Genomic DNA, 27,274 nt, shown 5'->3' with positions numbered 1-27,274 from the left:
TAACTGGAGTCTAAGCAGCGAGGGCAAGAGGGATAAGTGCCTGGGAGTTATCCTCATAAGGGAAAGAAAACATCCGTCAAGCAAAAGCCACAGCAGAACAGCCTCTGTGTTAGCACTTGATGTCTGTTCAAAATAAATATAGCAGGGAGGCAGATTTTCACAAGAAGAGGGGAAAGATTTTCCGTAGATCAAAGAGCACTCTGTATAGTAGTCAAAATAAGTACGCAAAGTTGAGAGCTATGTGTATGTCCAGACTGCAGCCCTCTTGTCGCCCTGTCCTTCAAAATATCTCTGATTGAGACCACTCTTGGCTATAACGTCAGAAATTCACGCAGAATACATATTCAGGTATGAGCTCATATCCTGTCTGGGGCACTTTTCTCCAGGGAGGCTGCCGGGGAGAGGAAAAAGCAGACAGAGAGAAAGAGAGACTGTGGTTGCAGACCGCAGACACTGGGATAACGTTCACTGACCACCCTAATCAGTTCACTTTATCAACACAATTTTAAAAGAAGGGCCAGTCATTGATGGTCTTTATTTTGCGTCAATTTCCAATTTTGACTTTATTCATATGGCTACTGGCTGGGTTTCAGTCATATCTACAGGCATGCCATATACCAGCTAAAAGTACTATATTGCATTGAAAATATAAAACTTGATTTCCAGAAAAACTATCAAGTGTAGAATGCTAGAGGCCAGACTGAAGAGTTATCGACCGTACAGAGAAGTGGAGAGGACAGAGAAGGATGGCAAACACAGGGGGCTTGGAGATTTAGGCATATTATGAGGGCAAAGAGAAAAACAAGAAATCAGGAGATGGAAAGAAAAAAATAAGAGACAGTAAAGGGTGAAGAAGAAGTGACAGAAGCTGGAAACAGGCTAGAAGGATGAGAGAAAAGGAGAGTAAGGTAATAAAAGAGGGATAAATATGGAAAAGAAGTGGAGTGGAAAGGAGTTAAAAGAGGGGAACATGAGGGTGAAGAGGGAACAAAGAAATCCATAGAGGAGAATTATCTAATGCGTAGGACAATGAATCTGTCATCCTGTGGATTTGTGCCCACCCATCTGCCCACAGACCTCCACTAAAACTGCACACAAACATACATACATAAATACACACAGGTCTAGTGTGGAGCAAAACGCCTGCAGACCACCTGAAACCTCTGCTGGTAAAAAAAAAATAAAAAGATATAACACAGGAGACTACTGACTGACTCGCTGAGTCAATGAAGCAGTGCTCATCAAGAAGTACAGGGTTTGGGGTTAGGTTTTTGGGGTCTTTTTAGGGTGGGTAAAATGAATTAAAGAAGAAGGAAGAACCATGTTATGTTTGGAGGAAGGGGTGGAAAAGGTGTAAACATGACTGACTTGGCTGAGAGTGTCAACTTTAGAGGCTAAAATGGCTAAAAATTTAGAAAAAAAGTGTGAACAGGTAAAGAGATGGGGTGGGAATTCGTTACAGGAAGAGAGCTGTTTGGGATGGAAAAGGGATGAAGGAAGGTGGTGAATTTTGGAAACAGGATGAGGGAAGGGAGGAGCAGCGTTTTGGAAAAGGGATGAAGGAATAGAAAAAGTAAAGAAAAGTAGAGGATTAATAATGAACCAATGAAAGAGAACAGGGATAGTGTATGGAAAATGATTTAAGTAGGGGCCTAGTGAAGAGGCTGAAGATTCCTTTGTCTGCCAACTTTTATGTGATTACATTTTGTCTGGCTGGAAAAAAAAAATCTCAAATACACAACTGAAACACATCCTTTTATAAGTGCCACAGAAATGCTAGCAGGTCCCAAAGACCAGTGCTGAAAGTGGTTATGTAGGAGAAAAGGGAGGGATGACAAGTGACTGAACAGAGTTTAGAGGGAGTTTCGGCTGGACTCTTTAATTCTTTAATAAAAGAATTCCGATGTGGAGGATCACCGCAAAGAAGATTGAGACAGAGTGAGAGGGTTTTGAAATGTGAAGTATGTCATTAATCATGCAACCCAGAAAACCAAAATAGAAGCAGCAGGATAAAGTTGAAAAATAAAAAAAGTGCTGGCTTTAGCTTTGTTGTGGCAAGTCTTTGATGTTCCGTTTCTTTACAACTAATTATTATTGTCCAAAATTGGCCTGGATACACCTACTTTAATTGATGGCAGTATGTAGTAAAAATGCTAAGCCATGGCTGCAGAAACTACTGTAATGTGGAAGGTGTCACTTGTAATAAACCCATAGATAATTACCCTTTACAGAGCATTTTAGCTCATTGTTTTGGTGTTAAGGCCCGCAACACGACTCTTTTTTTTTTTACTCACAGCTCTCATCAGCATTGTTTCCAGATGAAGCAGGCAGCTGTTTTTTAGCAAACAGCGCTAAAACAACCAACAGTACACAAACTGCCAAGCATCAATCAGCAAACAGACTAATTCAGCTACTAGGTGGTGAACATAATGCAGCAGTTGGTGGGGACCAAAACAGAGAGAGAGGGAATATTGGACTTACTGCAAGTTCATCAGGTGGCCATGAACACTACTACAAATTCATTCTAATGTTGCTTTGTGTTCACAGCTTGTCTCTGCTGCCCCCAAATGATAAAAACACACAATGTAAATTATGAGCCTGTTTATTAGTAGTTTTCTCTGGTTTTCTAACTTCCTTACCCTATCTTCCTTCCAGTATTTTGCACAATATACACCCATTCCCCCATTCTACCAAAAACCTAGGTGTCATTACCTGGCCATGCCCAGACTGGAGAATCCTGCTGGGACGATGAGAACATCAAGGCGGGGAAAGGGGTGGACCCCCAGAACGGTGTGGGCTGCAGCCAAACATCCAGGCAACAGCTTGAGGACCATCTGCAAAAGGAAAGCAACAAGTTACTACTATGCAATTGCACCATCATCATTGAATCAGATGTTTGTATATTAATACAGGTGGGTAGGATATAAAATAATTTATTTGCTCTTCCATATATCTGTGTATGTCTACGATGGTTCTGTGTGCTCCAGGTCAGAGGATATCTAGTATTGAGACTAAGGCAGCTGCACTTACTGTTTGTTCTTTAAAATGTTTCCACCATTCATCTAAGAGGCCTCATCAGCTCAGAGCTGACTGAACAGGCAAAAGCCTTTGACTAGAAATTCCCATTTAGAGTACGAGGAATGAAGTAGCATCCATGGGAATACATACTAATTCATCCTTGGCATAATGACACAAACGTGAACTGATGTTAACTGTCTCTTCTAATCATATAAAATATAATTAGCTCTAGTCTCAGTGGCTCTTTGTCAAAACTCCACCTGGGCCTTCTGCAGCAAGCAGACGGGGCCAAACACACGGTGTGGAATCACCCGCTGGGACCTAGCCGACCGCTCAGTAAATCGGCAAGGGTAGTCGCCATGGGAACAAGAGATGCCGTCATCCACCATGCCTGAATAATCAGTTACAGAGAACCCCTCATCCTCAAGGGAAGAGTAACAGAATGCAGAGTCTGAGCGGGTGGTCTGGTCTCCGCTGTAGCAGATTAAAATGGGGAAGAAAAGTTTAATCCAAGGTTAATAACGACGGTTTAATGAAATTTCTTGTTGAAACAATATACAGTTCTTGAGTCGGTGAACCAAATACGACACAATGTGTCCTGTCTCTCTGTGCTAAGCATGGAAATGAAAGCAGTGGAAATATGGAATATATACGTCACAAAGGCAAACCACAGTGATCCCAAAAATATCTAGGTGCCGACATGCAATCTCATACTCTCTAAATTCAATATCCAGCACTAACTCTACCCTCAGCATCAGAACTGTTCCAAAGATTTTAAGCGACATCCAAGTTTCCTTCCAGCGATTCATTGAAAATAAAGGCCTTCCTTGTAGCGGGAGATTCCAGGGGCCTGCAGAAGGCTACAGCTGGGCTACTGCTGGAGGAAAACCATAAGGGGAGGAGGAGGATTACTGGAAACCACTGGCAGACCTGCCAACCTGCTGGCCAGTGGAGAGGGAGACCCCAGCCCAACCTTGCCCTGCCCACAGCAAGTCAGCCCTCTATAATGCCACAGCCTCAAGTCTATATCCTGCACCTCTATAAATTTTATGTCAGCTGTGCTTTTTTTGGTCTCCAAAGATCATTTCTGCTGAGTGTTGAACCCAATGTACTATGGTGCAAGCATTAATGTACTAGTCATAAAAAGCTGATTGAGTGCTGCACCCTATCCATCACCCTAACTTTACCTACACCATTTTTGGTATGGTGAAAGGAAAGTTTCACCATGGAATGTTAAAGGGCCAGACTTAACAGTCTTGAGAGAAGTAGGTCTTACAAGAAGAAAAGAAGGAAAAATTATAAAATACCTGTCAGTCTGGAGTGGAGAGCCCTTTACTACTTTGCTGGTGGAGCTTCCAGGTCCAGACAAAAGCTCAGCCTCAGTCCATTCCCCAGGTCCAGCCGCAGGTTTGGCTGTCTTACCACAATCCGTCCTGTCTCTCACCCTGTCTTCCAATGCTGGGGGGATTTCTGCTGTGACTTGGCGCCAGTGGCCCACTGCCAAGGTGAAGGTGGAGGCAGGCATGGGCATAGTGACGTAGTAACTCCAGTTTAAGAAACCTGCAGTAGAGGACAGAAAGGATGAAAATGTCGAAGTCAAACTGAATTGGAATTTTGTGTCACTTCACTAACTAATCAGTAGAAAGTATCTCTCAGCATTTCAGATGACACAGACCGATGGTGGTGGTTGTTATAAACAGATAACATCTTTTGTATCAATCAAAGAATGATGACGAGTGATTAATTATGTAAGTCAACCTGCAAAGCTGAATTTATCTCATCCACACATTTCCATTTTTGCAACAATTCTCTGTTGTTATTTTGGATGACTCTGACTCAGAGTCAAAGTCCAGGTCCCAATAATACCAAAATTAATACCTTGCATAATTCTCTACAATTCCCTTTTTTCATTAAACAAAATAAGCAAAATTTCTGTTCAGGCCTGTCTTAACAGAAGCCGCTGTGCAGAAATGTTGCATGAATGCAGTTAAAAATTGGCAACATTTCCGGATTTCCTCATTTTAAATCAGGAAATATTTGACCAAACAAGCAAATAAGCCAAATTATATTTATTACCAAGCATTCAGTGCTGACTTTTTAATGCTTGATGCTACAAACACATTTACTCAAAAAGTATTATACTTACAATTCAGTAAAATGTGTTTTAATAATTGAACAAATCAATTAACAATAAGCCACGTTTTCGAATCAAAGATCTAAAAACAGAAGGTGTCGTAGGCCCTTTGAGGCAAATTTGTGAATTATGGTTTGCATTAATAAAATCAACTTGACTTCTACTGGTTGTCACAAAAGGTTTATGACATAACAGCTTACGTGTGTCCCCGTCCTCAGTAGGTACAGTCTTCTCCTCCCCACTCATCAAAACCACACACTCACTGGGGGCCCGTACTGTTGCCTGCCATGTTGACATGGCAACAGGCGGCTCCTGGCAGGGAAAGAGGGCTCGGTTGTTGATGGGAGAACCGGCAGTGTAAACACACACCCTGGAAGGGTAAACAATGGTAAACTATAAACAACCCTCATTTCAATGCTCAAAGGATCCACACACAAACACACACACACATACACATAAAGCATCCCCACACAGAACAGAATATAATAGCCTGAGGTGTGCTTTGTGAATTAATGAATCAGAATTATTCTATTCTAACATGGCAAGCTCAGAATATTACACTGTAATTCAAGGAGCAGAATTCAGAGCAGATGTGCTGCCAGTCGCCAGTTTTAAAATCTTTAAGGGGGGGGTCTAATCATACTATGAATAACCACTGTTGGATGGAATAGGGTATCTGAATGATTTGCATCTTGAAGCAAACCTGTTGTCCTGATCTTTGGTCCACCTCACAGAGCCTCCCGTTGGCCTCGTCTCATAGCAGATCCTGACGGTGCGAGGGAACTCCTGAGGTGATGCGACCCCCTTCTTCCTCACCTGCAGACTCCATCGGTCTCTATGAAAATGCAGTGAGTTGCCATACTGGGCACCAGGGGCACGACTACAGAGCAAAAAGAGCTGGTGCTTCTGCCTCCACCGGCTAGAGGGCATGGAGATAAGGCTCTGAACAAAGGCTGCTTGTGAGTTCTCTGAACGGCCCCCTAACCACTCAGATACGACCTCTGGTTCGAGGCTAGACATGGCTGACACAGAGGTGATGTCCAACGCTTCGACCTTAGACACATCAAGGTCACAGCAGTCCAGCACTAGGGTGAAATCACTGTCGCTGGTGGTTTCCCACAAATGTGAAGACTGAATATTTTCATTTTCAGCTGCAGTCTGCCCAAGTTCTTTTGTGCCATCCTCCACTTCATCCACACCAGGAAATCTACACACAGACCCATCCTGACTCCCTCCAGCCCCTACAGTCCCAGCTCCCTCACCAGTGCCAGCGTTAGTCCCCACTCCAGAGCAAGGTTCCAGGAATAAAATGGCACTACCACTGATTACCTTCCTGTCAAAATGAACAGTCAGGTCCAGTACATAATGTCTGACAAGTATGTGGTTAGTATTGGCTCGGAGTGGAAGGTCATCTGTGTTGGGGTTTAGGTCCCCATCCGGCTCCATGTCAGACAAATGGCATCAAAGTTGAGCAGCTAAACCTAGGAGGCAAGAGCAAATATAATGCTTCATTTATGGGTTTTTTTTCCAAGTTAGAAACTTTTTTTATTTATCGTAGGATAATTGACTGAGTGTGTGTTTATGGAAGTTTCAGACTAAACTAATAGTTGTTATTCTGGCTTCCTGTGGGCTTAGGTACTTATTTTAGCCTGTGAATAAAGTGTTCTGCCAGTGAACTGCGATGAAGCCAATCTGTCAGGGTCTGTATGCTCAACTTAAACTTAGTGTCAAACTCCATCTGTTCACACATTCCACAAATGTTTCCACACAGGAAAAGTTTCATGATCCCATTTTGATCTTTGTTAATAAAACGGTAATAGCATAACACCTCAGCACAGCGCCAGGAACACCTTACTGTCTGTAGTAGCCTATATTAAAGCTCTCCCTCTGTGTATGGGAATTTTTTTGCTGTCACAATCCTTCCATTTAGCCTGCTGGGCATAAAGCAGGCTTGGCAAGAAAGGGGTGCAATTACCATTTACAGCAGGAAATCCTCAGAGGTTATGCAGTGCAGGAGTATATTCATAAAATTATGAGCACACAAAAACAGAGGATAATATCTTCAGCAACAGGAAAGGGCAAGAAAGCCATCATATCTGCCATTACTGTTTAGAGGTTGGCAAAAAACATCCATCTCTGACCTATATGACTACTCAGCTCTTAGAGTAAGTTATAGTAACTCACTAGTAACTTATAGTGCTCACTAGTGCTTATAGTCACTGTATTTCTATCACTATAGACTGGAAATGGGTTGCTATGGGCTTAGTGGAGGACAGATTAAATAGATAAAAGGTTATTAAAGACTAAAAGATCATTGTGAAAGTTGAAACTGCGACAGGTCAGGGCGCATTCAGCGTCCTTGCAGGAAAAACAGGTAAGAGCTTGCCTCTCATGCATGTCAGACCAGAAAGAAGGTAACGTTACTGTTCCCATCGCCTCATTTCATATTTCATAGTTAATACAACAGTCGGCAGGGCAAAAGCAGATATACTTCAGAGTAGTGGTTTAGTTCATCGGCACGCATATAGCGTTACACAAACTGTGGTCGTATGAGAGGACCTGACTGCTCAGTGACACATTGTCGTGTTACAAAACACTTGAATTAACGGTAGAGTTTGAAAACTTTACGGTGGTATGGAGCTAGCTAACGTTAACTGAGAGTAGTATGAGGGAGTTTCAGAGCTAACTTTACAACACAAGTCTGCTCTCTGTCACTCAAAAGTCAACGTCCAAAACTACAGCAGCGGTGCCTCCAGAAATCTCAAGCTTCACTGTAGCTAACAATATATTTAACAACGTCTAAAAAGGGCTGTCGGAGAAACCGCTGGGAATCACAAGTACTCCGTCGTTGTGAATGTAATCAACCAACCTGTATCCGTCACGTCGATGTCGCGTCAGTGACGGCGTCATACGGACGCGACAGCAGCAGATTGTAGTTTTTACCCCGGTGTTTTCCCGCCTTTTATACTCGCTTTGTAGTTTATATACTCAGTTTGTCAAGGTAAAAAAAACATTAACTAGTAGGTATTTACCAGATACATTTTATTAATCTGTATTATGATTTATCGGACTGTATCACTGTGCTGAAAATCACAAATAAAATGAATATAGTTAGATAAAATATATTAATAATAATAACACCTTTTTCAAAGGCCACTTGTTTAAAAGTGTAAATAGCCATTAAACACAGTTGTGACACATGTGCATATATTAAGTTTTATTCAGGTGCTTCAACAGCATTGTATGCATGACAAGTTAAGATTCCACATTTAATAAAACACAACAGGTATGGACATACAAACAACTGATAAAGAAACTCAATGCTGTCTCCAGTGGTTGAATGCCACCAATATATATATATATATAACATCAACTTTCAGCAATTTATTGCATGTTTTAAAAATGGGTATGCATTTTAATTTCCACAGTTAATACGCACAATGTAAAACCTTTTCATCTTATTTAGCCATTTTAAAATCATTCAACAGTTCATAAATAAGAGATGTACCTGGAAACAGAGTGAGAAATATTCAAATGAGTTTTAATAATGAATATCAAAATGTATACCCACTTTTGAAACACCAGGCACATTTAAATTACTGAAATACAGTATGAGCTGCAACATAACACCAATAAAATGAGCGGTTTCATGGATGTCAAATAAAATCAGGCTGTCACTATTCAATACTGCAAAGCAGTAGTAAATTTCTCCTCTGGAATGTATTCTGAAATATGGAGTAAACATAATTCACACTGCAAAGCACAGCTGTGTGGAGTAACTTTTCAAAATATTGCTTTTCTAGTTAAGTATCTCAGTTCCTAAGTAAATATAAGGAATGAACTAAATTTGGCACTGTGTGTATCGTAGGAAGTGGTCTATTTACAAACAGGTACTGAAACTACTAGAACATACACCGAGATTGTTACAGTACACTCAGTCATTGAATCTTGCCTACTCAATAATATTCCATTTTTAATATTATTGCTATTTTTTATCTAAAAATACATTTCCATGAAATAAAATGCAAAATAGTTTTTCATACCTTTGTAAACATCTTTGTAGCTATCTAATGTAATACCTCTACTATATACAAAATGTGGATTAAAACATCGGATAAGTCTATCTGCCTCCTGTGAAACCCTTAATAAGTTAAACTGTTCTATTAGCTACATGGCCATGTATGCCCAACAATAATAAAACAAGAATAGCATTGAGAGTTAACACAGGAAATTGTCTCTGTTTTTCCAGTGCACAAATCCATCCATACTCTTACTGCTCTAACTGGCACATGTCACGCATAAGACGCCCAGAGTAGAATTTCAAAGGCCCATTAGCACATAGCAGAATCATTTATCTTCACTGAGTACAAAGCGACTTCAGTATGGCACCAAAATCTCCCACTCCAAACATTATCTAAATAAACACACATCCATTCACACATTTACATACACATACACACAGGACACAGGGATTATTGGCACACATACAGGCCTGGGCCAGCAAGGAACTCGGAGAGGAACTCTAGTCTGCTTCTATACCAACCCAGAGGAAATGTTTGCAGCATTATTAGGACTTGCAGTTTACAAAAAAAAAAAAAAAAAAAGGACATCAACAGAGCATCTGAAGATTTTACAGTGAAATGCTCAATAAGCTACACTTTGCTTGAGATTCTCACTTCCCTATTTTTATGTGCTCACTCTCCTTTTGCCTCCTGTAACAAACAACCATGAAATCATAAAACTGAACACACAGCAGACATTAATGAACACTGATGGACTGTTGGAGAGTCTTTCATTGTGGACACAATACGCCGCTCCAGCACAGAGGAGTGCAAAGGTATCATCGGCATTTCTTTTCCTCCTAGTTCTCCTTTTTCATCTTATCTTCTCTTTTTCCTCTCTTGATTGTGTGACAGCCTCCCCTTCCTCTCCGTAGCACTCTCTCTCTCTCTCTCTCTCTCTCTCTCTCTCTCTCTGAGACGAGCTGTGGCATCTCAGGAGTTTTCCTCCGGAGCTCTGCGGAAACTTAGACGTTTGAAGGACTCCCTGTGAGATGGAAGGGGGGGGAGACAAACAAGCGCAAGGAATGATGATGATGATGATGATGAGGAGGAGTAATGGTCAGGGCAGGTAATAGTAGAGACAAAAATATGAATTTTTATATCAATTACAAACTGTTTTTTCACACTAAACTCACCCATTAGCTACGGTAATGCTTCACACTGGCCCAGGTGTTAGACATGATCATACATGAGTAATTAGTGTACAATATTAAGGTTATTGCAACTCGGATTGTATATGCTTTTTTTATTTGGCAGATAAATTGACAGCCATTATACTAGCTAATGTTAGCATATTGCAGATGTATCTGTGTATATATAAATATGTGTCGATATATTTTGGGATTTCTCTCACGTATCAATATTGGCATTGACCTCAATTAACCGGAATAAACAGGGCTATATTTTTGTATTATACTGATATTTTTATATATATGCTTTGCTGGTGTTAACAATCGTCCACATCTGAGTTCATTCTATCATAAATACAACTGATCCTGAGAGCCCTCTTCACATTCCAGAGGGGATGAGTATCCCTTTGAAATACATGCTCATCCCTCAGCACTGCTCCAAGATTTATCAAGATTATCATGGTCGATCATAAAAGCACTTAGTGAGCAATCAGTCTTTAGTAATACATGAGTGCAATTTGGCCGTGGCACCGGTTCAACATTCAATCTGTGTACTGTGGCTCAGGTTCAGCTATCAATATTTGCAAAGGTGACACAGACAGTGTGAAAGGATCTCTGCTCAATTCCATTTGTTCTCACTTTCCTTTGGGTTCCGCAATCATACCGGGTGATGAAAAGATCAATGATATGTGTTTTTTTTTCACCTCACTCTCTCTTGTCAAAGCAGTACTGGCTGTTTGACTTGGTGGGTCTGTTTACCTGTTCTCCAGCCGGGGCCTGATGATGGGTTTATAGAGCTCGGGAATCTTCCTCTCCAGCATAGGCCTGAGGCTCTCTCTTAGGCGGTTGTAGTTTTTCTTCAGCTCCTGCTGGTACTCTTTCTGGTCCAATGTGATCAGGTGCTTATTCTTCTCAACTGCCTCACCACACCTACAGACAAGAGAGGGAAAAAAAAGACAAGCTGAATGTACACCTTGACCTTTTTAATACAATAACCGTAAACCTAAGAACTAAGAGCTTCAACAATGATTCCATGCAAACCAATCTTGCAGTAATCCCCTCTAAATCCTCAGGCCTTCAGAAATGCACTGCACTGTTTCATGCTAACAACATCCTGTAACTACTTGACATAAATTAGACTCCTTTGCATGCAAGAAGTCTAAATGAGTTAACAATGTACTTGACTGTAAGAAACTCCTATGCACCTATTATATCTTTCCGAGTACCTCTGCTAGAATTTGAGCTAAACGGAATTGTTACACAGTTAAAAAGGAGAAGCAGAGGTATAACTCCAAATCACAAACGTATAAGAAATAAAAAGGAAAATGCCTTATGGTAAAAGAGAGCACCACAAGATCCGAGCTGAACAAAGAGCAGAGGGCAGGTATGGGGTCTCCCTGCAGTCCTTTATCATGACATGTATAATAGCCAACATACAGAGCAGTCTGCAGGAAATCAGAGAGACTGCGGTGATTGCTAACACATGTCTGAGTTTATCTCTTAGATTTTAATGAGAGTAATATGGAAACTGCAATGTTGTGTAACAGTATACAGTAAATACTCAGGGCAATGAGCATTAAGGACCGCTCACAAGAGTGAAGGATTTTCCAAGCCACAAAAACATACACTGATATTTAGCTCTCTATCTGACTGCTTGGTTTGAAATCTTTCAAATGAATTCTACTAGTATCTACAATATTTTAAACTGTCTAAATAAGAGTGTATTCTTTAGCAAGAAAATATGCATGTCTTTTTGAGTATATGCAATATCTCACAGGTTTTCAGAGCTGAACAACAGCCTATGGTCATCTTTGTCAGTTACTGGAGGTAGGTTATCCAGACTTTGGCCAAGGGGGACATGGGACTAGACAGCAGCAATGCCACAGATTGTGACCGTAAACAACCCCCTCTAAACATTCCTCTTTTCGAGCCTCAATCTCAAAGACAATGTGTTTTGGAAATGTCATTATTAAAAAAGAGACTGAATGACATTAACTTTTGAGACCAATTTAGCAGAACAAATGTACTGACTTTGATTATTCAAGAGAGACAGTTTTCTTGGAGAGATGTTGGTTGCCGATATTTTTCAGTTTGTTTATGAACCAGACAGTCTGAACCAGACTGTAGTCTACTGAAGTTTTAATTCATTCATCATTCACATTCAAGTCCTTTTATACCTGAATTACAAACATTTCTTGAGGCTCCAAACAATGTCTGTTATCTTCCTACTCATTTCCAAATTATGTAAACTGTATCTGCCCCTGAACTAGGGCTAAGCAATAATTTTATAGTATATTTTAGGTGAAATTGTATTATGACAATATAAAACCAGTATGAAAGGCTGTCCACACCAAGAACAATAACTATAACAATAACAAGCAAACAAACTTCAAAGACCAAACCAGCAGCAAAGGCCATTTGGCCATTTTATGTCTCACGCAAAATGTTGTTTTTAATGTGTAATCTGCAGTCTAAAATTACGTTATATAAGCCGTTAATAAGTTGTATACCACAATATGTTTTTTATCAAATCACTCTGAAAATGATCCCAATAATATCGTTCACCACTGTCATTGTTGTTATAGTTGTGGTGAGGAATCCATCCATTTGAAGTAGAACCATTTTTAAAACTATGTATTTATAGTTATTGTTCTCGGTGTGGGCGGCCTTTAGAAGCAGTATTTACAGTAATGTGTTGCACAGCAGATGGCATGTTTGGATGTGAGACCTGATGTCTGAAGGAGACATACTTTTGTAACGGGAGAGATTTCATTCAGTGGGGAAAAAGCTGACCAAGTTTGAAAACAGTCTTTTCTTGAGAGGACTTTTTGGGATGTCAGTGTCAAGAAGATTGGCATACAAAGGGTCCAGTGCCAGCTTGCTTGGATTTAGGATAGAAAATAAACCTTTCAGAAATTACAGTAAATATTTGCCAACCTGCTTGTAGCAATCAAGGCAGCTGGAATGTGACATGAGGGTTGGAAAATGAAAACCTTTGGAGGCAAATGGCACACACCCACGAGATGAAAGCACACACACACACACACACACACACACACACACACACACACACACACACACACACACACACACACAAAAACCCCGTGTGCAAATGACACACGTCTCCTGCAAAAATCACCATATCCTCAGACTCACTGCTGTGGGTAGGGTGGTTTAAATTATGTTCCGAATATTCAAAATATAATGAAACTCTTGGGAACAATAAACCTTTGCAATTACAGAAGAAAAAGTGCTTAGTAATAACAACTGTAGCTTGGGCTATTGGGACGTGCTACGGTAAGCGACTGACTCACTTCCGGTTTACTTCCTGCTCTGTGTACACTGTTTGGTGCGTAGCCTGTCAGTGAACGCTAAATATAAATTAGTTTTACTCGTTACAGCGGTTATTTACCCGCTAACATTTAAACGTAGACTAGTTCTACTTAAACACTTGGAGTTTCTCCCTCTTTTAGGGACTTTCACTACTTTCAAAGTTTTCATACACTCTAGTTTCATTAGCATTAGCAGTTAGCTATGGCTTCTCCCTCTCCCCTCCTCTGTCCTGCTCAGTGTGTCAGATGTTCAGTTATTCCTCTGCCTCCTTTAAAGATAATGGTACCTGTATTAAATGTAGTTTATTTACTGCGCTGGAGGCGAGGCTAGTGAGTTAGAGGAACGGCACCGCACCACTGAGATATCTTTAGCCGCTATAGTTAGCCAGCCCCCGTAGCCGGTGCGGTCCGACTGAAGGTAGCTTCTGTTAGCTCTGTAGATCCCCGGTAGTTCCCGAGCAGCCGGGAAGACAGGAGGCTGGGTGACTGAGCGAAGGAAGACTAGAACGGCGAAGCCCACAGGTCACCACCAACCGCTTCACGTTTCTAATACATTTTCCCCTCTCAGCGATACACCCGCTGAGGAACCAACTCTGGTTATTGGCAGCTCCATAGTCAGAAACGTGAAGTTAGCGAAGCCAGCGGCCATAGTTAAATGTATCCCTGGGGCCAGAGCGGGCGACATTGAATCAAATTTAAAACTGCTGGCTAAAGATAAACGTAAATACAGTAAGATTGTTATCCACGTCGGCGGTAACACACCCGTTACGCCAATCGGAGGTCACTAAGATTAATGTGGAGTCGGTGTGTAACTATGCTAAGACAATGTCGGACACCGTAGTTTTCTGGACCCCTGCCCAATGTGACCAGTGATGACATGTATAGCCGCATGTCGTCATTCCACCGCTGGCTGTCGAGGTGGTGTCCAGCAAACGATGTGGGCTTCATTGATAACTGGAAGCCTTTTGGGAAAACCTGGTCTGATTAGGGAGACGGCATCCATCCCACTTTGGATGGAGCGCTCTCTTATCTAGAAATATGGCGAAGTTTATTTCTAAAACCTGACAGTCCAGAGTTAGGACCAGGAAGCAGAGCTGCTGTCTTACACACTTCTCTGCTCTTTCTTTAGAACAGTCACCCACCCAAAACCCCATAGAGACTGTGTCTGTCCCCCGACCACCTAAATTATTTAAAGAAATAAAAACAAGAGGAGTTCAACATAAAAATCTAATAAAAATTAAAACCAACTCCTCAGTAGCACAAAATAAGAGAATGAAATGTGGGCTGTTAAATATCAGGTCTCTGTCCTCTAAAGCTGTTCTAGTGAATGAATTAATATCAGATTATGATATTGATTTACTTTGTCTTACTGAGACCTGGTTGTCCCACGAGGAGTATGTTAGCCTAAATGAATCCACCCCCCAGTCATATTAATACTCACATTCCTCGAGGCACAGGCCGAGGGGTGGAGTAGCAGCTATATATGATTCGAGCGTTTTAATGGACCCTAAACCTAAACTAAATTATAATTCATTTGAAAGCCTTGTTCTTAGTCTTTCTCACCCAAACTGGAAAACACTGCAGCCAGTTCTATTTGTTATAGTGTACCGCGCTCCTGGACCGTACTCTGATTTTATATCTGAATTTTCAGAGTTTCTATCAAGCTTAGTCCTTAAATCAGATAAAGTAATTATTGTAGGTGATTTTAATATTCATGTGGATGTTGACAATGACAGCCTTAGTAATGCATTTATATCATTAATAGACTCAATTGGCTTCTGTCAGAGTGTAAATAAACCAACTCATTGTTTTAATCACACTCTGACCTTGTTTATCATATGGCATTGATATTGAACATTTAATAGTCTTCCCACATAATCCTTTCCTATCTGACCATTATTTAGTAACTTTGAATTCATACTATTAGATTATAAGCCATTAGGCAAAACTTCCTACAGCAGATGTTTATCTGACAGTGCTGTAGCTAAATTTAAGGAGGAGATTCCTTCAGTGTTTAATTCAATGCCATGTCTGAATTTAACAGAGTCCTATAACAACTTTAGTCCCTCGAAATTGATAATCTTGTCGATAGTGCTACAGGCTCACTACGATCAACATTAGACTCTATCGCTCCTATAAAAGAAATTATTAAAACATAGGAGACTAGCACCTTGGTATAACCACCAAACCCGCCAGTTAAAGCAAATAGCTAGGAAATCTGAAAGGAAATGGCGCTCTTCCAAATTATCAGAATATCGCCAAATTGGCAAGATGATCTTAAGATTTATAGAAAGGCCCTCCGTAATGCCAGAGGAGCCTATTACCAGCACTAATAGAAGAAAATAAGAACAACCCTAGGTTCCTCTTCAGCACTGTAGCCAGGCACAGAGAGTCACAGCTCTATCGAGCCACATATCCCCATAAACTTAAGTAGCAATGACTTCATGAGCTTCTTCTATAATAAAATTATTACTATTAGAAAAAATTAATCACCAACTGCCATCAACAGTTATCAGTGGCTCTCCAAGTTCAGGGACTTCGTCAATGTAAACTTAGATGTATATTTAGACTGTTTTCTGCTATCGATCTTCATCAGTTAACTTCAATCATTTCTTCATCGAAGCCATCAACCTGTCTGTTAGACCCGATCCCAACTAGGCTGCTTAAAGAAGTTGTTCCCTTAATTGGCACTTCTTTACTGGATATGATTAATCTTTCTTTATTATCAGGATATGTACCACAGTCCTTTAAAGTAGCTGTAATTAAACCCCTTCTTAAAAAGTCTACTCTGACCCAGGGGTTTTAGCCAACTATAGACCGATTTCTAACCTCCCCTTCCTCTCTAAGATTCTGGAGAAAGTAGTGCCAAAGAGTTGTGTGACTTTCTACATAACAATAGTTTATTTGAGGATTTTCAGTCAGGATTTAGAGTTCATCATAGCACAGAGACAGCTCTGGTTAAAGTTAATAATGACCTTCGACTGCTCTGACAATGGACTTGTCTCTGTACTTGTATTATTAGATCTTAGTGCTGCATTTGACACCATTGACCATGATATTCTTTTACAGAGACTTGAGCATCAAATTGGCATTAAAGGAACTGCCCTAACCTGGTTTAAGTCATACTTATCAGACCGTACTCAGTTTGTACATGTTAACGATGAATCCTCCATAAATACTAAAGTTAGTCATGGAGTTCCACAAGGTTCTGTACTTGGACCAATACTATTTACTTTATATATGCTCCCTTTAGGCAACATTATTAGGAATCACTCCATTAACTTTCACTGTTATGCAGATGATACGCAGTTATATCTATCAATCAAACCCAATGAAATTAATCAATTATCTAAATTACAAACATGTCTTAAGGACATAAAATCCTGGATGACCTGCAATTTTCTGATGTTAAACTCAGAAAAAACCGAAATTCTTGTTCTTGGCCCCAAAAACCTTAGAGACTCATTGTCTAAAGATATAGTCACTCTAGATGGCATTAACTTGGCCTCTAGCACCACTGTCAGGAATCTTGGAGTTCTCTTGATCAGGATTTGTCATTTAACTCCCACATAAAGCAGACCTCTAGGACTGCCTTCTTCATTACGTAATATTAGAAAAATTAGACACATACTATCACAGACAGATGCAGAAAAACTAATCCATGCATTTGTTACTTCAAGGCTGGATTACTGCAACTCTTTATTATCAGGTTGCCCCAATAAGTCCATTAAAACGCTCCAATTAATTCAGAACGCTGCAGCACGAGTACTGACAGGAACTAGAAAAAGAGATCACATCTCTCCTGTACTAGCTACTCTGCATTGGCTCCCTATAAAATGTAGAATTGAATTTAAAATACCCTCCTCACCTATAAAGCTCTTCATGGTCAGGCCCCTTCATATCTTAAAGAGCTCATAGTACCCTATTACCCCACTAGAACACTACGTTCTCTGAATGCTGGGCTACTTGTGGTTCCTATAGTCTCTAAAAGTAGAACAGGAGCCAGAGCCTTCAGTTACCAAGCTCCTCTCCTGTGGAACCGGCTTCCAGTTGTGGTTCGGGAGGCAGACACCCTCACCACTTTCAAGAGTAGGCTTAAGACATTCCTCTTTGATAAAGCTTATAGTTAGGGCTGGATCAGGTGAGTCCTGAACCATCCCTTAGTTATGCTGCTATAGGCCTAGACTATCGGGGATTTCCCATGGTGCACTGAGCTACTCTCTTCCTCTCTCTTTCTGCACTCATTCATGTCCCTTTAATGCATGTTACTAACTCCACTTCTTCCCCGGAGTTCTTGTGCTTTCTCGTCTCGCAGGTTCTCATGGATCCTGGTGGAGCCTCCTGCCATGGTCCTGCTTGACTGCCATTGCCAATACTGTTGTTGCTGTGCACCTGTCTGTCTGTCTGTCTGTCGCTCTCTCTCTCTCTCTCTCTCTCTCTCTCTCTCTCTCTCTCTCTCTCTCTCTCTCTCTCTCTCTCTCTCTCTCTCTCACCCCAACTGGTCGAGACAACGACCACCCACCTAGAGCCGGAGGATCTGTCCCAGGTTTCTGCCTTTTAACAGGCAGTTTTTCCTTGCCCTTGTCGCCAAGTGCTTGCTCATGGTGGTACTGTTGGGTCTCTGTAATTAATGTTAAAGAGTTCGGTCTAGACCTGCTCTATTTGAAAAGTGTCCTGAGATAACTTCTGTTATGAATTGGCGCTATACAAATAAAATTGAATTGAATTGAATTGAATTAATATTAGGAAGAAAAATATCTTCAACTGTCATATGGGAAATGAAAAAATAGTCACAATGGGTTATATTATTTCACATTCTTCTTACTTGGTATGCAATTTTGTGAAGATTATCACTTCCATCTCTGCATCTTGACTGACATTCTACTTAAACAACAGGATATCAGTCTCCATCAGTCACAGTTGTCTACAGGGCTCTTTTATCTTCCTACACTGACACCAGTATGGTGTATACATAGAGCATCCTGGAGAAGACTTTCACTCCTTCCAAGTCGAGTCTCACAAAGGTACTGAATTTTCTCCTCAGAAATCTCTTTGAAGTATTGTTCTATACTTCCACCTACTGAGCCAGTGCCAGCCATTGGGAACAATAAAAAGAAGCACAAATGCAAATTCAAGTAAAATAGTTGGTGAACTACTTTAGGTTTATGACTCACATTGAAATTTCTTGTTGTTTTTGGGATAGCTGTGGTGTTTTTCCTAATTTTTGCATTACTTTGGTGCAGTGCGTAGTCACTAGATGGTGTTTCTTTGATCGTAGCTTACCTCATTATAAACTCTTTGAAACACAGGCGCAGTTTATTGTGGTGACGGAAGAGCTTTGGGTCCGCTGGGATCTCATTCAGGAAGACCTGGGCCACCTCCAATGGGCCCTACAACGGGGGAGGACGGACAGAGAGAGTCAGAGAGACAAAGAAAAAGAAAGCAAAAACAGAGCGGAGGAAGGAAAGAGAGGAGGTAAGAGAGGAAGCATTTGAGAACATATGAACAAAGGGGGGATGAGAATACCCCTCATTCAGACAGGGGGAAATGACTTCTTAACTGAATGGCTAATGCAGCTATGGGCCGAGATGCTGAACTAGAACATGAGGAAGATATCAGATCAGAGAGGGAGCCATGATTACCCTCCTGCATGGCTAATGTCACCGCTAACCCCGCATACACCCACCATTTGGCTCCCATTTGCCCAGTATGAGATCTTGTTATCCTAACTTATATTCATCATAAAACCACAGCACGCTCGCACAGCGCCTGCATCACGACAGGCACAGTTAAACAGCTCTGATTAGCATCATAAACGCATTGGGTTTGGGCCTCAGTCCTTGGTCTGAGCTACGGACCCACACACAGAAACCCAGCCTCCTGTGCTGATTACAGTCAAGAGTTATATGTTTACGGAGCTGCTGAGCATTAGCGTTATGTATACAACCATCAGGTCGGAGCAAGGGACCTGTCAGATTAGACGCTGGAAGATAAAGCATAGGGGGAGGGATCGGAGAGGCTGTAGCTAGCTTCATCATTACTCCAACATTCACCATGCTGGCAGGACCTGGAAGCTATCAGATCAAAGAGACCTCCGGTTCAGCGTGCCGTGCAGCAGAGACATGAAAGGAAGAGGGGCCATGAATTGACGTTTTAACTAAATCAGGGGAAAAGCAAAGGAAGGATTAGGGTTATGGATGGGGTGAAGGCTTTGATGTGTGATCACTGTCATGTCTCCCACCTGCACTCTGTGACTACAATGGAAACTGTAAATGTGATAAGATAAATAGAGGTAAATTATTCTGGTTTATTTTCCCCTGCACATTAAGAAGGAACACTCAGGGGGACAAAAGGCCCATGTTTGACACAAAGAGCAATCATTTTGGGACAGCCACCATTTGGTTAAACATGAAGTAAGTGATCATTTCAGCTATAATAGGAGCAGACAGGCAGTTGTGTAAACTAGAAGCATTGCTTTAATTCAGAAAAAAATCTGCAGTTCTCGTACCTGGTTAACAGTGGCTCCCACAGAGCCTTGTAGCAGCATCTGTAACATCTTAGCATCAGGCTGTTCTCTGTGTGTAGCAACTGCTAGCTCTCTAGTCTTCTTCTGCATGTCTTCTATGGCCACCTCAATAGGAGTCAGGTCAAACTGGAAACAAAAAAAAGGTAATATTGTACAAATGTATTGCTGCAATCATAAAAATGTGGCAAAACTGTCCTAAAAGCTACTGGATGTTCTACACCATGAATTTGGCACCTACCTCTTCTTTCTGGATGACATTAATGCGAGTCTTGATGTAGGGGAAGGCATGCATGGTGGTGAGGATGGTCTTCCTCTTGTACTGCTCGTTGAGTTCACCCCGCGGCCGTCCGCTTTTGGTGAAGGGTGTGGTGTACATGAAGCGGCGCAGGTTGAAGTTCTTCTCAAAGTTGGTCAGCCGGTCTTTCATCTCATAGTCGTCAAAGAAGGGCTCCACATAAGTGATCTGGATGTAAGCCTGGAGAGGAGTGGTGGAGTTTACTGTTTACAGACACTTTGCAACGTAGCAGACAGAAAGATCGAAAATGCACCTCACACAGTCAGGTCTTTTTTAATGCATTACAGATGTTTATTTCTGCATAAATCTAAATGTGTGTCTACACACTGCCTGTTAATGTGAATACAATTAATTTGCATATTTTGTGAGTGCTGTAATCTCTAACTTCACATATTAAAGCAATATATTAATATTTCCACTGCTATTTATACTATCATAATCCATATTTTTGCTTCATACCTACTAGTTAAGATATTCTATACAGTAGTGCGGATTTGTGTTAACCATAACCAAAATTTAGTTAAAATATTAATCATTTGTTCTTAATAACATGACATCAGCATATGCTAATGAAAAGATGAAATTCAACCAGTGGGATCATTAAATGTTTTAATTACAGTACGTCATGTAGCAGCAATCAGTAGTTTACATCATCTACCTTGTTGGGGTCGAGTTGTTTTCTGTTCACTGGTGTAGAGTCCTTGATCATTACCAGTGTTTCATCTCCAAAACACTGACTGTAGAAGTTCTAGGAGTAGGGGAAATTGTGTAGTTAGTATACAGTATTGTTCATAATATAGTCAATCAGGATTTTTCTGCAAATATAATGCAGATTTCATTACCATTCAAGGCTATTCATGTGAGAATAAAATGTTAAAAGAACCCTTGAAAGCATGAAATAATTTGAATTTCATTTAGCAACTGTTTCACTGACTTATTTTATTCAAGAGTGAGGCTGACATTGTATTGCTCTTCATGACACGATTTCTCTTTTTAAGCATGTAAATTAATTCCAAGTTTTCCAAGCTCCCTATAAATTCTCTAAAAGCAGATGGATGATTGTGAGTCTTGCCCTCAGTCATTCTGTTCACTCAAAGTCTCTCAGTCATTATCAGATTCCACTAGTCCAGCCAGGAACCATCTTCCCCTTTCTCTCCACGCACATTAATTCACAACATATTAGTGCACATACACACGCTCTCTCCTCTCTCATACCTCCAGCCTGTGTGATATCTCAGGGAGATGTGTGATCCCTGGCTCCTTGTAAATGAATTCCCATTCGTCAAGGTCGCCGAACTTGGCCCCATAAAAACCGACCCGGAAATAGGTTCCAAACATCCGCTTATGGCCCTGGAGGGAAACAAAGAGAGGATTTTATAATAGTCTTTAATCAGTATGACATCGGTAACATATTCTTTCTCATTATGTTAATAACCTTTTAAGGGGTCTTTATTATAAAGAGCACTTTGAAGAGTTTAAAAATGTCATATGCCTGTAAACAATTAAAAAAAAATACTCTAATGTTAATTGTCTTTTTCAAGGATCTTAGTTATCCAGTCATTTTAAAGGAACAAATTCTATGTACTTAGGAAATACTGAATAAGAAAATGTTTTTTTATGTTAATGTTTTTCTTATTTCTACATTAACCGTGATTTAATAAAAGAACAAGCTTCTACATCACATATTGTTATTACCTTCTGAAGGATGTTATCAAAGGCTCTCTGTAGTTTGTCATGAGTGGATGCCAGTTTTCTGAAATCTCTGTGAGCCTCTAGGATTGGTATGATGATCTTGTAGACCTCATTCACTGCCTCATAGAGACCACCCTGATGAGACAGCCATCACTGCTGGTTAGCATGACCACATACAGTACATAAAAAGGAATAAGTTTCATTTAACACTAAAAATATAAAACCAAAAGTTCTATGGCGTGACTGCCCTACAAATACCATTAACAACTCAATGCAAACATCAGCTGTACCCAAATTCTATACCACATACTGTAAGTCTGGTTACTGTTAACTATTAACTTCACAGTCACTGTATTAAAACTACTTTAAGGGGGGTAGATTATTTTGTTCAACACTTGGTCCACTTTACTGCCTGCTTTAAATAAATCATCCCAATAAACATTACTAAAATAAGTGATCTACAATATAAAATGTAAATATCAGCTTCATTGTCTCACATTGCTGAAGAGCTCAGCAGCCTGCTCGAGCAATCCCACCAGGCCGCTCTCAGTGAAGTAGCGTCCCGAACACACCCCGTCCTCGTCCGGGGACAGGATGTCATCGGACACCGCCGATTCCTCCAGCACGTTGGGGGAGATGTTCTGAGGAGAAAATCAGTCAGCTAATCAACCATTTAAGCCCTCTTAATCAAATAATCAATCACGTGGCTGACTTTAAAAGGAGATGTCCTACAGTGGGAAATGGAACTAATTTGATGACCATCCAATCAATGACCTGCTGACGGCTTCAGGTTAGAGTGTCCTATACTAAGCGCCACAGAGGTCCTGTGTGTGACACAGCTTCTTCATAGTTACTGTTATAACTGTTAGTTTTCAGCTCAGGAAAACAGTCTGTTCACATGTTCCCACAGGAGCACATTTGCCTTTTTCCCCCCCCTTCAACTTCAAAGACGCTGTGTTAAGCAGTGCTACCAGGGGACCATATTTATATGTTGACATTATGAGTGTACAGCTCCCCCCTCTGGACACACACAACCAAATTTGGAGGTATTCCGTCGGGAGATGTTTGATGTGGTGTGTTGTGCAGAGGAGGGTTTGCCACTGTTGAACAAAACAACCAGCAGTCACGACAAACAAATTATAAATGCTTATTTTGTGTGGCTGTGATGGTTCCATTTTAAGTCTGAACATGTGGATGGATACAATTAGTTCCTTGCTAATTTGGGGTGTATATCTGTATTTGTGTTCTCTACCTGGAAGGTGACGCTGCCAACAGGCAGGTACTTGTGATCTTCCAGCATGCTGAGATACTCGGCCACCAGGGCAGCTGCGTGGACCAGACACATAGCCGACTCAGTGTAACACTTCCTGTTGTTGTGCTTCTCTGCCATGTTCTGCAGCCAGGTCAGACGGAGGTCAGGAGACGTCTGGTAGCCCTTTGCTATCCTGAGGAGGGGAGGCGAAGGAGGGTATTGGTTTTTTTTTTTTCTTCTTTTCTAATTTCTTAATTATCCAAGTAAAAGTCTCATTGAGTTTATCAGGCAATTGTTTTAACACAATAAATGCAGCCTACCCAAGAGACTAAGAACTGCACAAAAGTAGTAGAGATGCAAATATGGCTATTTTAATTTTTAAAAACCCCTTAATTAGAAGTTTGTTGGTGCAAGTGCTGCAGCCATTATGTATGGGTTGAGTACATTTATGCTAATATATCTTTGCAGACCTTAAGACTTTGAATTATTCCAATCTGCTTTATGGTATTATTTACAGTTCTTAAAATATACATATGCAAATCAAGTTTTATTCTTTTTTCAGCCCTTTTTATTGTCTATTGCACTCCATGTGCCATATAACCGATGATGTCACCCACTATAGTTTATTCCTACAGTGTAGGAATAATTAAATGTCTACATATACAGAGTGAATATCTAAAAACAAAATGTGTGCATGAGAGTGAGTGTGACAATGATTAAAGTATTTGGGCTGATTAATGCTTTTATGGGCAAAAAAATAAAATATGGAAAATGTTTTCCTGTTCATGGAATGCATGAATAATCATTAGCCTAAAAACATGGGAATAAATCTAAATCACTCTGAATGAATTTGTTTATAAAGCAGGTGAGTCACTATACTATACTTACAAATGAAATCAAGCATCTGGAGACCAAATGTCTTGTGCATCAATGACCTGTGTCTTTGGGAGCTTGGAGGTAAACATTGGGGTGAGTCTAGGTAAGTGTGTAAGGCTAACTGGTCATTCTGTGCAGCTGCCAAACGCTCACGAGGTGACTGGGACCAAAACCCAAACAGAAAGGTGCATGATAAATGACACATGTAGGTGACATAAGAGCATGCTGAGGTAAAGTGCCTAAAATCAACATACAGCACATGTATGCTCTCTTTAAATCACTGTTTCCCCTTCGTGTTCTCACACACACTCATACACACACACTGTTTGCATTTGCATATACACAAAGCCAGATCAGAAGACCAAACTGCTACCACATGGTTACCATAGTGAGGGCACCAAATAGAAGCAAAACAGCCCAGACCACAGAGAAATAGGAACCAGCAGCGCAACATAGAGAAAAGCCGCAGGGTGACGAGAGAGAGAATAGAGAAGAGTGGGGAGTCAGTGAGATACTCAGAGACAAACAATGAAGACAGAGAGAGACAAGGACACAGCCTTTCACAGATGCTGCTTTGTGTTTCTCACCTGTACATGAGGTCCATGAGCATCTCGGGATCTTCCTGGAATTCCCTCATCTTCACTGTGTCTGACAAAATACTGTTAAGGTTTCTTAGAAGCTCTTCCACCTGAAAATACAGACAAACACAAGAGGCAAGTATGAGGCTACAATATGTTCAATATCAGCAATGTAATGCAGTAACTGTGTGTGTGTGCACACCATTTTATACCTGCGAGGGCAGCTGAGTGTTCTGCATCTCGGTGTCCTCCTCTGCGTAGGCCAGGATGGTGCGGAGTGAGCGTCGCAAGTATTCCTCCTGAAAGTCTGATGACTTGCCCACCAGTGAGGCCAGAGACATGGTGACCTGCATCTTCACTCTTGAGAAGTTCTGACGAGCACAGAGGAAACCACAGTGAATGCCATTGTTTAACATTGTGCAGTGTTTATCATACAACAAGACAAAGTGCACATTCTTATGTGAATCTGCAGCCTAGCAACACTGAATTTTATGTGACTATGGTTTTTCACAAACTCCAAAAATTTAAAAATGTTCCTTTTGATGCATTCCCTGCCAGCTAAAGAAAAAAATGTAATGTATTCAATGGCTAGAGAAGGCCCTCTAACATATAACAGGCAACTCAGTTTGCAAGAATGCCAACATTCTTTCTTCTGTCCCTATTTGATTACATTTTGCAAATAAATTACTTAGTTACCACAAAACATCCAATAATGGCCATGTATGGCATGTTTTTACAGAAGAGGCTGTTTGTTTGCCAGTTCCAAAGTACCCTATGTGCTTCAAATTCCAAGAGAGTCTTTAAAAATAATGCAAATTATACAATTTACTTCTAATTCTTATGGTCTAATGTACCTCTGGTGTAGGCAACGGATATGACATACATTGCTATTGTGGTTCCTTCTACTACTAGTACTCACTCTATTGGTTGCTGTCCTATCCTAATATTAATAAATATCAGGCAGAACTAATTATTCTAAATAAGGAACTACTTTATCAAAAATAAAACAAATAAAACAAAAGCTGTTGTCATATACGGAATACAACCACCTACAATGCTATATGGGAATTAAGCAAGAGAGTGAGTTATGTTTGTGTTCTGGTAATTCCATCATTCTTTTTTAACCTAGCCTTCAAGTTTCCTACTCAGACCATGCAAAACCTAAATAATCAGTAAAACAGATATAAATTGAAAATCTAAATGCTTACACACTGTACTGTGTGGTATGTGTGCAATTGTAGGATCTTCTAACATGCAATTAAAACAAAGATTTCCACATCTTTTCCATCATGCAATACACGGTGCCTTTGGAAACAACTTTGCTTGTGCCATGCTCATTTTATCGTCATTTGATAGCACACAGAAAAAGACAAGCTGCAACAGATTGGTTATTTAAAAAAGAAGAATAAGCAATAGTTATATTGGTAAGCTGTTTTTGGTTTGTTTCTCTTCTAGATCTTTGTCCCTTGTCCCCTCCCTTTCCTTGTTTCTCCATCCTTCACACTACCTGTCCAGGATAACAGGCCTGACAAACACCCCTCCATCCTCTGCAGCGAGGACCGTGTGTATGTGTGAGAGAGAGTGTGCTCGTGTATGTGTGAAGTCCCATCTATCTCCAGCATGACCAGCTAAGCGGGAAATGATCTCCCATTAGCAGAGACATAATCACCCATGGATCATCTCTACGGCCCCATTCTGTTCAACTGAGCATGGAGCCAGAGCCTAACCACCCATCACTGCCCTCTAACTCAGTGTGTGTGTGTGTGTGTGTGTGTGTGTGTGTGTGTGTGTGTGTGTGTGTGTGTGTGTGTGTGCGTGCGTGCGTGCTCAAAAGTAGCCTAAATGATAGCTTAAGTCAACACATAACCCTCTTTGTCTTTCTCTCTTCTTTTCATTCTCATCTGCCCTTTTTCCTCTCGCTTTCTTTCAAACCTTTCAATAACTGGACAAGTTTTAACCACAGGAATCTGTTTTTAGTAATTTGTTTTATTTGTCCGTTTCTAGAAATAAAGCCTGGTATTTTCTCTTTGTATTACAATAATCTGAAATTAAAGTAAATGATGGAGAGGGGGGAAAAGTGTGTGTGACAGACACAGAGCAAGACGAGGGCGGATGAAGGGATGAAAACATAAACAAAGGAAGAGGTAGTAAGTTCTGTGCAAATGAGTCATACGGCTGCTACACTAATTCAGATCACAGCTCCCTCTGTATACACCATATAAACAAACATATGCCGGGACACGCAGATGGGAAATGCTCTCTTTAAACTGGAAATATGTGTGTGTGTGTGTGTGTGTGTGTGTGTGTGTGTGTGTGTGTGTGTGTGTGTGTGTGTCTGTGTGTGCGTGAGTGCGTGCGCGCGCGCCAGTATTCTCCACAG

At 40.7% G+C, this 27,274-nt stretch overlaps 2 protein-coding genes across 5 annotated transcripts in view; both read right to left on the bottom strand.

Annotated features, from left to right (window-relative positions):
- Nucleotides 1-8,048, bottom strand: part of aopep (aminopeptidase O (putative)) — a 71,836-nt gene extending 63,788 nt beyond the window's left edge. For all 4 annotated transcript variants that reach the window (XR_007887491.1, XM_051422870.1, XM_051422871.1 and 1 more), the window contains exons 1-6: nt 8,022-8,048; nt 5,856-6,633; nt 5,353-5,522; nt 4,326-4,578; nt 3,279-3,492; nt 2,713-2,834 (exon numbers count right to left, since the gene is read on the bottom strand). Coding sequence is in view for 3 of the 4 variants with exons in the window: in XM_051422870.1 (XP_051278830.1) it covers nt 2,713-2,834; nt 3,279-3,492; nt 4,326-4,578; nt 5,353-5,522; nt 5,856-6,598 (1,502 nt within the window). In the remaining variant the exon portion in view is untranslated. The remainder of the gene's footprint in view (nt 1-2,712; nt 2,835-3,278; nt 3,493-4,325; nt 4,579-5,352; nt 5,523-5,855; nt 6,634-8,021) is intronic.
- Nucleotides 8,049-8,354: 306 nt separating this feature from the next.
- Nucleotides 8,355-27,274, bottom strand: part of dock8 (dedicator of cytokinesis 8) — a 58,734-nt gene continuing 39,814 nt past the window's right edge. Inside the window, exons 37-48 of the mRNA XM_051421445.1 lie at nt 25,107-25,265; nt 24,904-25,004; nt 23,441-23,633; nt 22,686-22,829; nt 22,192-22,323; nt 21,712-21,846; nt 21,155-21,244; nt 20,440-20,676; nt 20,184-20,327; nt 18,959-19,065; nt 11,103-11,273; nt 8,355-10,198 (exon numbers count right to left, since the gene is read on the bottom strand). Coding sequence (XP_051277405.1) covers nt 10,147-10,198; nt 11,103-11,273; nt 18,959-19,065; nt 20,184-20,327; nt 20,440-20,676; nt 21,155-21,244; nt 21,712-21,846; nt 22,192-22,323; nt 22,686-22,829; nt 23,441-23,633; nt 24,904-25,004; nt 25,107-25,265 — 1,665 coding nt within the window. The 3' untranslated portion in view covers nt 8,355-10,146. The remainder of the gene's footprint in view (nt 10,199-11,102; nt 11,274-18,958; nt 19,066-20,183; nt 20,328-20,439; nt 20,677-21,154; nt 21,245-21,711; nt 21,847-22,191; nt 22,324-22,685; nt 22,830-23,440; nt 23,634-24,903; nt 25,005-25,106; nt 25,266-27,274) is intronic.

Source organism: Dicentrarchus labrax, unplaced genomic scaffold (genome assembly GCF_905237075.1).
Source record: "Dicentrarchus labrax unplaced genomic scaffold, dlabrax2021, whole genome shotgun sequence".
Classification (NCBI taxonomy): domain Eukaryota; kingdom Metazoa; phylum Chordata; class Actinopteri; family Moronidae; genus Dicentrarchus; species Dicentrarchus labrax.
The sequence above is the reverse complement of the archived record's forward strand: the minus strand, read 5'-3'. Positions and strand labels throughout refer to the sequence as shown.